Below are 12,649 nucleotides of genomic sequence, written 5' to 3'. Positions count from 1 at the left end.
TTCTCTATGTTCTTACACTTTTTACATCAAAACCCTTCAGTGGTTTCTTTGGGTGTGTTTTGTTTATTTCACTGGCTCACTGCTGGCAGGGGTAGGATGGATGCCCTTCCCTATAGGGCCTGCAGCGCCCATTCCTGCTGCTGGGACAAGGCAGCCATGGGCACAAGCCGCTGGGGCTGGGCTTGCTCACCCCACACCCCTGGTTCTCAGGATTACTTATAGGAGAACAAAAACAGATTCTAGTCAACGGAGCTAATTGGGTAGAAACCATAATGCAAAATGGATCTTCTTTGCCTTTCCTGGTTCCAAAAGCTGGTCAGGGTGGGGTGTCGCAGCAAGTGCCGCTTGTCCCAGTCTCAGCACCCTCCCACACACTCAGGTGACGCCACCATTTCCACACCGACTTGTCTACTGCAGCTGCCATCCATGGAAAACAGACCCGCTGCCCGCCTGGCACCTTGGTCCTGCTGGGCTGTGCCTTCCTTCACTTGCATGCCTCTCACGTGCTCTGGCCTTCCACCCTCTCCCCACAAGAGTGGGGCCCCACAGGATAAAGACCAGCCTTCTTCCATGGACATGTCCCAGGGGTTGCACTCTGGCCCTGGGGGCTCCTGTGCTCTGCATGGGTGAACTGGTGACTAAGGAGTTGGGTGGGGATCAATATAGGTATAGGCCTCAGAGGAGAGCATGTGCCCCATCTGTGTTGCCCCAGTGCCCTGTGGGGCACAGTGCCGCGGCCTCCTTGGTCCTGAGGCTCCTTCCTGGCTGGTCTGGCCCTGCCCAGACCCTGGCCAGCAGTGCTGCTAGTGCTCTGCTTGCTGCACAGGGGCCAGGCAGGGCGGCAGGCTGGGTGTACCCTGCTGCCTTCCGGTTTCAGCTTACAAGGCTGGAAAATAGTGGGGCTGCAGATTCTGGTCATTGTCTGGGTCTGTTTTCCAGGTTACCTGTCCTGCTGCCGCTTCCTGGATGACAATCAGATCGTGACCAGCTCTGGGGACACCACCTGGTGAGTGCCTGAGTTCCCGCCCTTCCCACACTGCGGGCACACCTGCCCGCAGCTCTAGGCCCGGGGAAATGAGCGTGTTCTGTTTTGTTTGTTTGTGTTAATCCTCACCCGAGGACACTTTTGCATTTATTTTCAGATAGAGTGGGAGTGAGAGGGAGAGAGAGAGAAACATCCTGCCTGTTGCCTCCTGCATGACCCTGACCAGGGCTGGGGACCGAACCACAACCCAGGTATGTGCCCTTGACCGGAATCGAACCCACAACCCTTTGGTCCGCAGGCCAAATATCTAACTGCTGAGCCAAACCGGTCAGGGCTGGGCTGTTTTTTTGTTTTGTTTATCCTCACCCGAGGACATTTTTCCATTTTTTGTTCAGAGAGCGAGAGAGAGAGAAAGAGAAACATCGACATGAAAGGGACACATCAAGTGGTTGCCACCCGCACAACCCAACCAGGGCCGGGGACAAGCTGCAACCGAGGTACATGCCCTTAGCGGGAACCGAACCCAGATCTCTCTGGACCGCAGGCCGACGCTCTAACCCCTGAGCCAAACTGGCCAGGGCTGGGCTGTTTTTTAATTCAGCCTTACCCAAGGATATTTTTCCATTGATGGGGGTGGGAGGTGCAATTGATGCGAGACACATCGATTGGTTGCCTCCAGCATGTGCCCTGACCAGGGTGGGGAATCGAACCTGCAACTCAGGTGCACATACCCTTGACCAGGAATTGACCCTTCGATGCCACGCGGATGCTCTAACCACTGAACCACGCTGGCCAGGTTGTTGCCATGAATCAGGGTGTCAGTGGAGTGGAGTGGCCGCGAGACGAGGGTGCCTGGGGCAGTGAGAGGAGCGCTCTGTGCCCTGCAGACTCTGGAGCTTGTCTGGATGTTGCGCCCGCTGTCCTTTTCCTGTGCACAGCCCGTGGGCAGCAGGTGCTTTAGCCCCAGAGAGCACCGCCTGTATGGGTGCTCGGCATGACCCCAGGCTGCAGGGCTCACGGCTTCTAATGGGTCGCTCCAGGTTTCTGAGTGGTGAGTCCTTGCCTTCCTTTAGATAGAGGCCCACTTCAGTAAACTCCAGAATGTGTTCACTGTGGCTCCAAACCGTGTCCTGTGAATGATCAGTTATTTTGTGAGTCACGTTAAACTTCGTCTGTCCTTGTGGGTTTTCCTGTGCCTTTGAGGCCCAGACATCCAGTCCCAGAGGCAGTAGTGGGCTCCCATGCGGGTGCTACTCCCTCAGTAGCTTGCTCTGTTTTACAGGGTGTCCTTTGTATTTTTTTTTTTTTATCCTCACCCAAGGACATTTTTCCATTTTTTGTTCAGACAGAGCGGGAGGGAGAGAGAGAGAGAAACATCGACTCGAAGGGACACATCGAGTGGCTGCCACCCGCAAGACTAACCAGGGCCAGGGACAAACTGCAACCGAGGTACGTGCCCTTAGCGGGAACCGAACCCGGGTCTCTCAGTACCACAGGCCGACGCTCCAACCGCTGAGCCAAACCGGCCAGGGCTGTATTTTTTACTTTTTAAAAAAAATATTTTTTCTTGCCCTGGCCGGTTTGGCTCAGCGGTTAGAGCGTCCGCCTGCGGTCCGGAGAGACCCGGGTTCGGTTCCCGCTAGGGGCACGTACCTCGGTTGCGGTTTGTCCCCGGCCCTGGTTGGTCGTGTGGGTGGCAGCCACTCGATGTGTCCCTTTCACGTCGATGTTTCCCTTTCTCTCTCTTCCTCTCTCTCCCTCCCACTGTCTGTACAAAAAAATATATATATATTTTTTCTTCATTGATTTGAGAGAGAGAGATAGAAATGTCGATGAGCGAGAACATCGATTGGCTGCCTCCTGCACGCCCCCCACGGGGAATTTGGCCCACAACCTGGGCATGTGCCCTGACTAGGAATCGAACCGGCGACCTCTCATTTCATGGGTCAATGCTCAACCACCGAGCCACACCAGCCGGGCAGGGGTGTCCTTTCTGTATAAATGTCATAGGTTCACAAAAGGTTTATAATCTAGACATTTCATTTTGGGGACGGGTTTCTTCATTTGGAGAGGTGTTTTTTGTTTTTTGTCCTCATTCAGGGACATTGTTTTCATTTATCTTTAGACAGATTAGGAGGGAGGGAGAGAGAGAGAGAGAAACATTGACGTAAGAGAGAGATTTCGGCTGGTTGCCTCCCGCGCGACCTCGACCAGGGTTAGGGACGAACCGCAACTGAGGTATGTGCCCTTGGCCAGAATCGAACCTGGGTCTCATTGGTCTTGGGCCGACGCTCTAACTGCTGAGCCAAACCGGCCATGGCTAGAAGAGGTTTTTATTTAAGCTTTTTATTCACAAACACTTTTCTCTCGGACTCCTGGAGATGGCTTGCTTCCTTTCTGTAGCTCCTCAGGCCCAAGTGAGGAGGCCCTCGCAGCCCAGAGTGAAGTAGTCGGATTGGGTTTGTGTCGCTGGAACGAGCTCTAGGTTGTGAGGCTGAAGTGAAGAGTGCATTTTCTGTGCTCTTGCCGTCTGTGGGTTGAGGCTCAGGAACAGCATGTCCTTTGTGCATGGTGCTCTCAGCATCTCGTCCTTGAGACCCCTAAAGTGGCCACATGAGCCAGCAGCCGCTGGCACTGTGCCCTGCTCTCCTTGGCATTGCTCCAAGCCATTGGTTTCCCTGGCGTTGCCCCCACCCTGGCCTGCAGGACCCCTAAGGGCGTGGAGTTGGTAGCAGCAGACAGGGCACATCATCTGCCCCATCCCACAGCCCCTTGAGAATCCCCCTGGAGCCTGAATGTGTCGTGAGGCCTCGGCGTGTCCCTGCTGTGATGGGACACTGGCCTCCTCTTTGCTGATGTCTGAGCAGACATGGAGCTCAGTTCCTCAGACCTGTGTCCGGGTGTGTTTGTTTCCTTTGTTCCCCTTCCAGAGCCGTATTGTGAATTCCTGTTTGTCTTTAGTAAAGCTCACAGGTTGACCGTGGTCCTGGGGGTTGAAGGATGCTTTGTTGCTGGTTGTCTGGAAAAGTGAGGTGACTCTCTCTGCTTGTTTCTTCTCTTGCTACAGCGCCCTGTGGGACATTGAGACGGGCCAGCAAACAACCACATTCACTGGACACACCGGGGACGTGATGAGCCTTTCTCTTGCTCCCGACACCAGACTGTTTGTGTCTGGTGCTTGTGATGCTTCGGCCAAACTCTGGGACGTGCGAGAAGGAATGTGTCGGCAGACTTTCACCGGCCACGAGTCCGACATCAACGCCATCTGTGTGAGTAGGGGTCGATCTGTGGGTCAGGGTCCGGTGCCAGCTGTTCACAGCTTAGATTAGTTATTGACCATGGAATACATTATTTAATTTAAAATGTTTTCAGGGTGAGATGTTCTCTATTTTCTCTGCAAGTGCAACCTAGTCTACAGAAAACTTCCTGTGGAAAACCTAGAAATAGTGTGGTTTGTCCCAGGGAGCCAATTAATTCTGTGCTGTCTACGCATCTCTTGAACACTGATGGTGCCTGTCATGTACTGGGCCAGCTCCCAGTCCTGGGGTGTTGGGCTTCCCTCTGGGTGGGGGCAGCCAGTGCAATAACTCATCCATCGTGCAGCCTGTGCGGGGCGGGGCTTCCCTTCCTACATCACCTGAACTGGAGGGGCGTGGCCCAGAGGGGAGCTGTGCAGATGCGTCTGGTTGATTGTGGCACCCCTTCCCTGCCTTCCCTGGGGCTTCCTGACTTGGCGGCTGGCGGAGAAACACAGGCCTTGGTGGACCACACTCTACTGTTCCCTTGGGAAGATGAATGAAACAAAACATGCTCTGGTGGAGGACAGCCCAGTGTCTGAGGGCACTCCTGTGGCTTACCCAAGGCAGAGTGCTCATGTTCGGTCCCCAGTTTGCTCCCCGGGTCCCTGTGGTATGGCCCCCAGGTTCTGCCTGAGTCCAATCCTTGCTGCCTTTTTGTCCTGTGCCAGCCATGGCCCTGCTCTTGGGCAGCCAGTATTTCCCATCTTTATTTTTTGTGCCTTTGCATATTGTCTTGATTTGCTTTTTCTTTCCAGTTCTTTCCAAATGGCAATGCATTTGCCACTGGCTCGGACGACGCTACCTGCAGGCTTTTTGACCTTCGTGCGGATCAGGAGCTCATGACTTACTCCCACGACAACATCATATGCGGGATCACCTCCGTCTCCTTCTCTAAGAGTGGGCGCCTCCTCCTCGCAGGGTACGACGACTTCAACTGCAACGTCTGGGACGCACTCAAGGCCGACAGGGCAGGTGGGTGACGGCGGGGCCTTTCTCCACGCCCTTGACCCATGCCAAGCTGTTTGGGTTCCTGTCGGTCGGGCCGGTGTTGGAGCCCTGCCGTTAGAGTGTGGACCCCGGATCCAGGCAGGTGTACCCATGAGGCGAAGCCTGAAGCTTGCACACCGAAGGCCAGGTGTGGTGTCAGGTGCCTTGGAACATGGTGTGCAGAAGATGGGGCTTCCTGTCCTAGCTGTGGCCACTGGGCGGTCAGACTAAACTGACTGATTCCAGAGTCACCTGGCTGTGTTGGTCCTGGTGCCTGGGAGAGTGGAAGAAGGGCCTGTGGCCCCGGGTCTTGTCGGGCCTCACCTTGGCTTCTGCTTCTGGAGGGCCTACTTTCCGCCCTGTTTGAACCCTTCCCTCCCTCCCTTGCACCCCACCTCCTCCTGCTGCCTGTGATGGTGAGCCAGGAAGGGCACTGCTCCACCAGGGAAGCCGGCCTCTTTACCCAGCTGCGGCATTGATGAGTACGGGGGATGAGGGTGGGGGTGGGGGGGGGGCACTCAGACTGCCAGGTGGCCCTTGCTGGTGTCCAGGGCCACAGCCTCACAGGATCGTGTCACCTGGCCTGAAGTTCAGGTAGTTTGGGTTTTGTGATTTTTGTTCGATGTTTTATTTAAGCTGCTTATCCCGGTAAGTGCTCAGGAATTAGTGCAAGAGGTCCTGGGTTATCTGCTGCGTGTGCTGTTCTGTCATTGTGCTGTGTCTGACAGGCCAGCACTGGGTTCTCCAGTGTGGTGGTGTTTGGACACTAGTCCCGGCTGTAGGTACGCCCGAGTTGTTAGGAGAGGAGCGCATTGACCCTCACTCGCCTTGGATAAGAAAGGCCCTGTGTCTCGGGAACTTCCACCCAAACCAAACCTTCCCTCCCTACTCTTTCCTTCTGAGCCCCTGAGGCATTGCAGGGTCGACCTGAGGGGTTCTGGGTCGGCCTAAGCAAGGGCACCTGTCACCCTACCTTGCACAGGGTGGCAGCACTGCTGGGGGTTATGCCTCTGGGCTCTGGAGTGACTGCTCTCACTTGCTTCCAGGTGTCTTGGCCGGACATGACAACCGCGTCAGCTGCCTGGGGGTGACTGATGACGGGATGGCTGTGGCGACAGGGTCCTGGGACAGCTTCCTCAAGATCTGGAACTAACACCAACAGGTAACGGAGCAGCCAAGGGCCCACACGGGTGAGATGGGTTCGTGGTGGTGAGTGAATTGTGATGTGGGTTGACGAGGAGTTCCAGTGAGATGAGCCTTTGCCTCAAGCTGAGGAGTGTGCCCTCGGCCCACACCCAGGCAGCACTGTAACTGACGATGGGTCTAAATTTAGAGGCGCAGTTTCTTTTATTTTTTATTTCTAATCCTCACCCGAGGATATTTTTCTATTTATTTTCAGACAGAGCAGGAGGGAGAGAGAGAGAGAAACATCAACGTGAGAGGGACACATCGACTTAACATCGAGCTCATGACTGGTTGCCTCCTGACGACCCCGGCCAGGGCTGGGGACGAACTGCAACCGAGGTACATTCCCATGGCTGGAGTTGAGCCTGTGACTCTTTGGTGCGAAGGCTGATGCTCTAACTGCTGAACCAAACCAGCCAGGGCTTTTTTACATTAACAGAATTTTTATTTATTGCCCAGCCCAACGTCGACCCTGCACCAAGAAGTCACCGGTCGGATTCCCAGTCAGGGCACATGCCCAGGTTGCAGGCTCAATCCCCAGTAAGGGTTAGTACAGGAGGTGGCCAATTGATGTTCTCTTTCATCGATGTTTCTCTCTTCCTGTCCGTTCCTCTCTCAAATCAGTAAAACATATTTTAAATTTTTTATTTTATTTATTGTGGTGATAGTAGTTAATAAAATTATGTAGGTTTCAGGTGTACATCTCTATAATGTATCAGCTGTATTATGTATTACGTGTTCACCACCCAAAGTCAAGTCCCCTCAGTCACCATTTATGCCCCCATACTCTCTTCTGTCTTCCCCACCCCTTTCCCTCTGGTACTCACCACGCTGTTGTCTGTGTCTGTGAGTTGTTCTGTTTTCTTTCTCTCCTTTGCTTAATCCCTTCACCTTTTTCACCCCGGCCCCCACCCCACCCTGATGGCTGTCAGTGTTCTCTGTCTCTGCGAATCTGTTTCTTCTTTTTTTTTTTATCCTCACCCAAGGAAATTTTTTGTTTTTTGTTCAGATAGGAGGGAGAGAGAGGAAGAGAGAGAGAGAAACATCCACGTGAAAGGGACACATCGAGTGGCTGCCTCCCGCACGACCAACCAGGGGCAGGGACAAACTGCATCCGAGGTACATGCCCTTAGTGGGAACCGAACTCGGGTCTCTCTGGACTGCAGGCCGACGCTCTAACTGCTGAGCAGAATTGGCCAGGGCTTTTTTCCATTTTATTTGTTTACTTTTCAATACGTTTAAATCCTTGAGGGTACAGCATTACACGAGTTCCTTGTGCGGTGGCCTGGTCAGAAGGTCTCCGGAGTTTAGTACGGTGCACCCACTGTCTCCACAGCCGGTGCTCCTTTCCCCAGGTGGCTGGTTCTGCTGTGTTTGCCACGAGGGTCACTGTGTTGTTCTTTGCTTTGTACACAAGCCCCTCTCTTGCACGGAGAGAATTCCGTTTCATCGCAAGCACGAACACCTTCAGTGTTATGAAGAGTTGCGTATTCTCTCTGGTTCTGGACACCCCCACATATAGCCGGCAAAAATGGCCTGGGCCACAGCCTTCCAGATGTATTGGTCATTACAGCATCCTGCTCCTAGCAGCCTCCACAGGGCTCATGATGGTGGGAAAAGCTGTTTCTATTTGGTTGTTTATTTTGCTAATTAGATTCCATAGATGAGTGAAATCGTATGGTATTTGTCTGCCTTATTCACTTAGCATAATATTCTCTGGGTCTCTTTTTACATTTCTTTGAACTCTGTTTCAAACAGCAGGCGGACGCCACAGTGACTGGAAGACCATTCCACCCTGACGCGTCACAGTGATAGCATTTCCCATCCACCCTACTAACGTGGGCGCCCCCCCCCCCCCGAACTCCAGAAGGGCAAGACCTTTTCCTCCACTTACTGCTGACACCAAGAGCACAATCCCACCGAGAAGAGTCTGCTGTGAACTCGGCGAGTCGTGCATTCCTCCCGGGACCATTGTCTTCGTTTGCTTTCTGTCTTGAATGAAGTTAAAAGGAAATACTATAATAAAAATGTTAACCAGAGAGTAAGCTCAGTGTACTTGTGAGACAGACATACCTGGTCACTAATAGAGTGGAGCTCGAGGTCCGCAACCCTGTGTGTTGCTCATGCACAGCAGGTCAAGGCCTTGACCTTGGCCTCGGCTCTAATTCCAGGTTGTGTTTGTAACAGGATTTGAAAACATTCATATTTCCTTTTTGAAATATCTTTATGTTTAGTAGTTAAACAGAGAGGGTCTAGTGCAATCTCTCTGAAATTGTTAATGATGTAAATCTAGTCCCTGGTTTCTTTAATTTTTGTCTAGTGTCATATACTTGTTGCGCACAGACATGGCACAGAGAGAGAGAAAGAACCGAGTGTGGTGACCAGCAGAGTCCAGTCAGGCACCTTTCTTCCTGCCCTGTCCTCTCGGCCTTCTCAGTTCAGTTTCTAACCTCACCTTGGGTTCCGTGTGAAGCTGGGGGGAAGTTGATAACAACAGCCTGACACTACCCTGTGCCCTGCCCCAGCCATCATAACCTCTGTTTTCAGGAGAGGTGCCCGTCCTGTGCTTGGATAGTCAGTCAATTATTTGTGTATGAAACAATGTAAAAATCAATGTTTTGAAAATAATGATCTCAAACTTTCTAAGTTTTAAACAATTTGGTTGTTTGCCATATTGGGTGGGTTAACTCTTAGACTCGCATGCTGTAGAAATGCTCAAACGTGCACATGGGCTCTGTCCTTAGATGTTCTTTTTCTTTTAAGAAATCACCTCTTTGAAGTTGTGACCATTTACGGCTCTGCCCACTGTCGCTGCTACTCTGCACGCACCGGAAGCAGTACAGTGAGCCGCTCCGCACGCTGAGTAGCAGGGTGTCACTGTTTTCTTTATTTCTTAAAAAAAAAAAACACAAAAAAAAGTCCTGTTCCAAATGATTGCTGTTGGATTCTGGGGGTTCGGGGGTGGGGGGCAGGGAGCGGAGACCCCGGCCTTCCTCTATAAACTCACAGCCCGTCTCCTGGGAACCAGCCTTTTGCACCTGAGGCATATCGTTTTTCTAATACACACCCAGACTCCTCGGTTCCCTCTGGGTCTGTGCCCAGCGGCAGCCTGTGGGCAGGAGTGCCGAGGCCCTGCCCTGAGCATCCCGCGGCAGTGGTGGAGGCTCCTCGCCCTGTTGTCTGCGACTCCTGTTCGGACTGTGCTGGGACACGCGGCGGGCCTGGGTCTGCAGGGAGCCCCGCGGAACCCCCCCTCTCGACGCCTCTAGAGCCTGTCTGCACCTGTCCTTTCCCTTTTGTATTTAATTTCAGTCAGTGTGCTGCAAGGAAGCTGGATGCAAGGTAGCCCTGTATTAAACTGTACTGTTATTTAAGATGTAATAAAGCAGTTTGACATGAGGGACTTGGGTGTAGCTGCTTATTCCCAGGTGGGCGGGTTTATGAGGGCACACTGTTCCCTGCGCGGTTGGGTCTGACCAGCGGTGGTGAGCAGTGCCTCAGCCCGCCCTTTGGTGGGTCTCAGGTGGGCTCCTCCAACAGCACGTGCCCAGCACCCCGTCCACCTGTCGCCATGTGGACTGTCCCCGCTGTCCTGAGGCGGCTGACTTGCACTCCAGCTGGTGTCCTGAGCCCTAGGCCCCCAAGCTCTGAGCAGGGAGCGCCCCCCCCCCCGCCCGCCCCAGGCCTCTCCATTCATCTGGATCTGGAGCTGCAGCCAGAGGACGGGAGCATCTGCCCCCAAAGTCAGAGAAAGGCTTCAGGAGCCCTTGTGAGTCAAGGGACCCCTCCTAGGCTAGGTTAGAGAAGGGCAGCTGTGATTCTTGTGCTCAGAGGGTGGCACTTTCTCCTAAGGAAGTGAAGACCTCCCTCAGCGGGAAGAGCACCTGGATTTGCAGGTGCTGCCAGGCCAGGTGGCACGCACACAGCCCATCTCCCCACCACGGCCCCTTCCCAGGTGGCCGCTCCTGAAATACATCTCTGAGTTTCAACACTGTCGCTGCTTTCCGGAATGCCAGGGCCGGGGCTGCTCCTGGACTGCTGGCCTGAAATACCCGCCCGTTCCTGGGCACCCTGCCCTCCCACTGCCCGGCAGGCGGCCCCTGACCAGTGTGCAGGAGGGAACCTCCTCCTCCAAGTGGGTGGGGTGGGAGAGGCCTTACTGCCCTGCCCTGCCGCCCAGCTGTGGGGGGTGGCCCCCCCTTCCTGCACACACACACACTCTCTCTCTCCCTCTCTCCTTCCCTCCCCATTCTTGGGTCCAGCTAAGCCACTCCCAGAGCCAAGGCCAAACTCTGCCCCTTCGTGTCCTCACTGATTTTGGGCAAGAGGCTTGCCTTCTTGGATCCCACTTTGAAAACTGCAGACAAGCCCTGGCCGGTTTGGCTCAGTGGTAGAGCATTGGCCTGGGTTCCAGAGAGTTGCGGGTTTGATTCTGGTCAAGGGCATGTACTTCGGTTGCAGTTTCATCCCTGGCCCTGGTCGGGTTTAGGGTTAGGTCAATGTGTGTCTCCCTCCCTCCCTGAATTAAGTTGACTTAATACAGTCTCTTTTTTTTTTATCCTCACCCCAGGACATTTTTCCATTTTTTTGTTCAGATAGAGTGGGAGGGGGAGAGAGAGAGAGAGAGAGAGAGAGAAACATCGATGTGAAAGGGACATGAGTGGTTGCCACCCGCACGACCCAACCAGGGCCGGGGACAAACTGCAACTGAGGTACCTGCCCTTATCAGGAACCAAACCTGGGTCTCTCTGGACTGCAGGCCGATGCTCTAACCGCTGAGCCAAACCGGCCAGGGCAATATGGTCTCTAAAAAAAAACACAAAAAGCACCTGCTTCCTAGAGGCCTTGTGAGAATTCAGTGAGTCCCGTGTGTACATGGTGCTAGAGCAGGGCGCACTTGGCCCATGACCATTGGGGTCCCCCACCCCCACCCCAGGCTGCCTCTGCTCAGTGCCCTTCCCCACCCCAGGCAGGGCATCCCTTCCCTAGCACCTTGGTGAGGTTACAGCCCAGCTGTTCCTGACTGAATGGTGTGCCTGGCACTTAGCTGATCTGCAGAAGAGATGCTGTCCCCTCACCCCCGTGCCCTAAAACCAGCCCAAACAGGAGACTGTCGAGTGGACTATTTTAGACATTGGCCCCTGGGGAGGGCTAGGTACGTACGGCCAGGCAGGAGAGGCTGGACCTGTCCTAGGTCCGCCGGCTGGAGGCCAGAGGGGTTAAAGGAGGACTTCGGGATAGCCAGAGACACCCCACAGAGCCTCCCTGCCTCCCCTGCAACCCGGGTTCCTGGCCATTTCCCCTGCAGGGTGCTGACAGCCTTGGTTTTCCCCGTTCACCCCCCAGGCACAGCTGAGGCCAACTTCCCTAGAGCTGGGAGCAGCCCTTCCACTCCCTGCATCTGGGAGCCTGGGGCACCCCCTTCCAGCCCTCGAGAGCCAGGGAGTTCCCCAGGTTGCACGCAGAAGTCCAGCACGCCTGTCCACGAGTCCACTTCGGGCAGCAGCCCCATCATGCTCCACACCTCCATGTTGCCGGCTCCCTGCCTCTGGAACCAGCCACCCCCCCACCTGGCTGTTGCCATCGTTCGACACTTGGAAAAGGGTGGGTCCGGGTTTTGGGGAAGGGACGTTTAAACAATATGAAAGCGTGTTTAAGAGAAAGAATACCACCCTGGCCAGTTTGGCTCAGCGGTGAGAGTGTCAGCCCACAGGACCGAAGGGTCTCCGGTTCAGTTCCCAGTACCTTACCTGGGTTGCAGGTTCAACTGTTGGGCCCTGGGGGAGGCAACCAATCAATGTGTCTCTCTCATTGATATTTCTCTCTTTCCTTCTCTTCCACCCCTCCCTCCCTTCCACTCTAAAAATCAATGGGAAAAAATATTCCCGGTTGAGGATTAACAAACGAAGAAAGAAAGAAAAGAAAAAGAAGACTGAGAAATAAATACTGAATTATGTTAAGATAGCCTGCAGCGCTGGCTGCACAGTGAGTGGTTCTCAACCTTCCTAAGGCCGCGACCCCTTAATACAGCTCCTCATGTGGTGGCGACCCCCAACCATGAAATTATTTTCGTTGCTACTTCATAACTAGTTTTGCTACTGTTAAGAATCGCCATTGGAAATATGTGTTTTCCGATGGTCTTAGGCGACCCCTGTGAAAGGGTCGTTCGACCCCCAAAGGGGTCGCGACCCAC

General features: G+C 54.0%; 1 protein-coding gene across 3 annotated transcripts in view; it reads left to right on the top strand.

Moving 5' to 3' along the window:
• GNB1 (G protein subunit beta 1) overlaps positions 1 to 8,495 on the top strand; it is a 41,634-nt gene extending 33,139 nt beyond the window's left edge. For all 3 annotated transcript variants that reach the window (XM_036281477.1, XM_036281479.1, XM_036281478.1), the window contains 5 exons: positions 940 to 1,006; positions 4,053 to 4,254; positions 5,040 to 5,256; positions 6,318 to 6,433; positions 8,215 to 8,495. In XM_036281477.1, the coding sequence (XP_036137370.1) occupies positions 940 to 1,006; positions 4,053 to 4,254; positions 5,040 to 5,256; positions 6,318 to 6,424 (593 nt within the window). In that variant the 3' untranslated portion in view covers positions 6,425 to 6,433; positions 8,215 to 8,495. The remainder of the gene's footprint in view (positions 1 to 939; positions 1,007 to 4,052; positions 4,255 to 5,039; positions 5,257 to 6,317; positions 6,434 to 8,214) is intronic.
• The last annotated feature ends 4,154 nt before the right edge of the window (positions 8,496 to 12,649 follow it).

This window comes from Molossus molossus, unplaced genomic scaffold (genome assembly GCF_014108415.1).
Source record: "Molossus molossus isolate mMolMol1 unplaced genomic scaffold, mMolMol1.p scaffold_m16_p_35, whole genome shotgun sequence".
NCBI lineage: Eukaryota > Metazoa > Chordata > Mammalia > Chiroptera > Molossidae > Molossus > Molossus molossus.
This window is presented reverse-complemented; position numbering and strand designations above follow the sequence as displayed.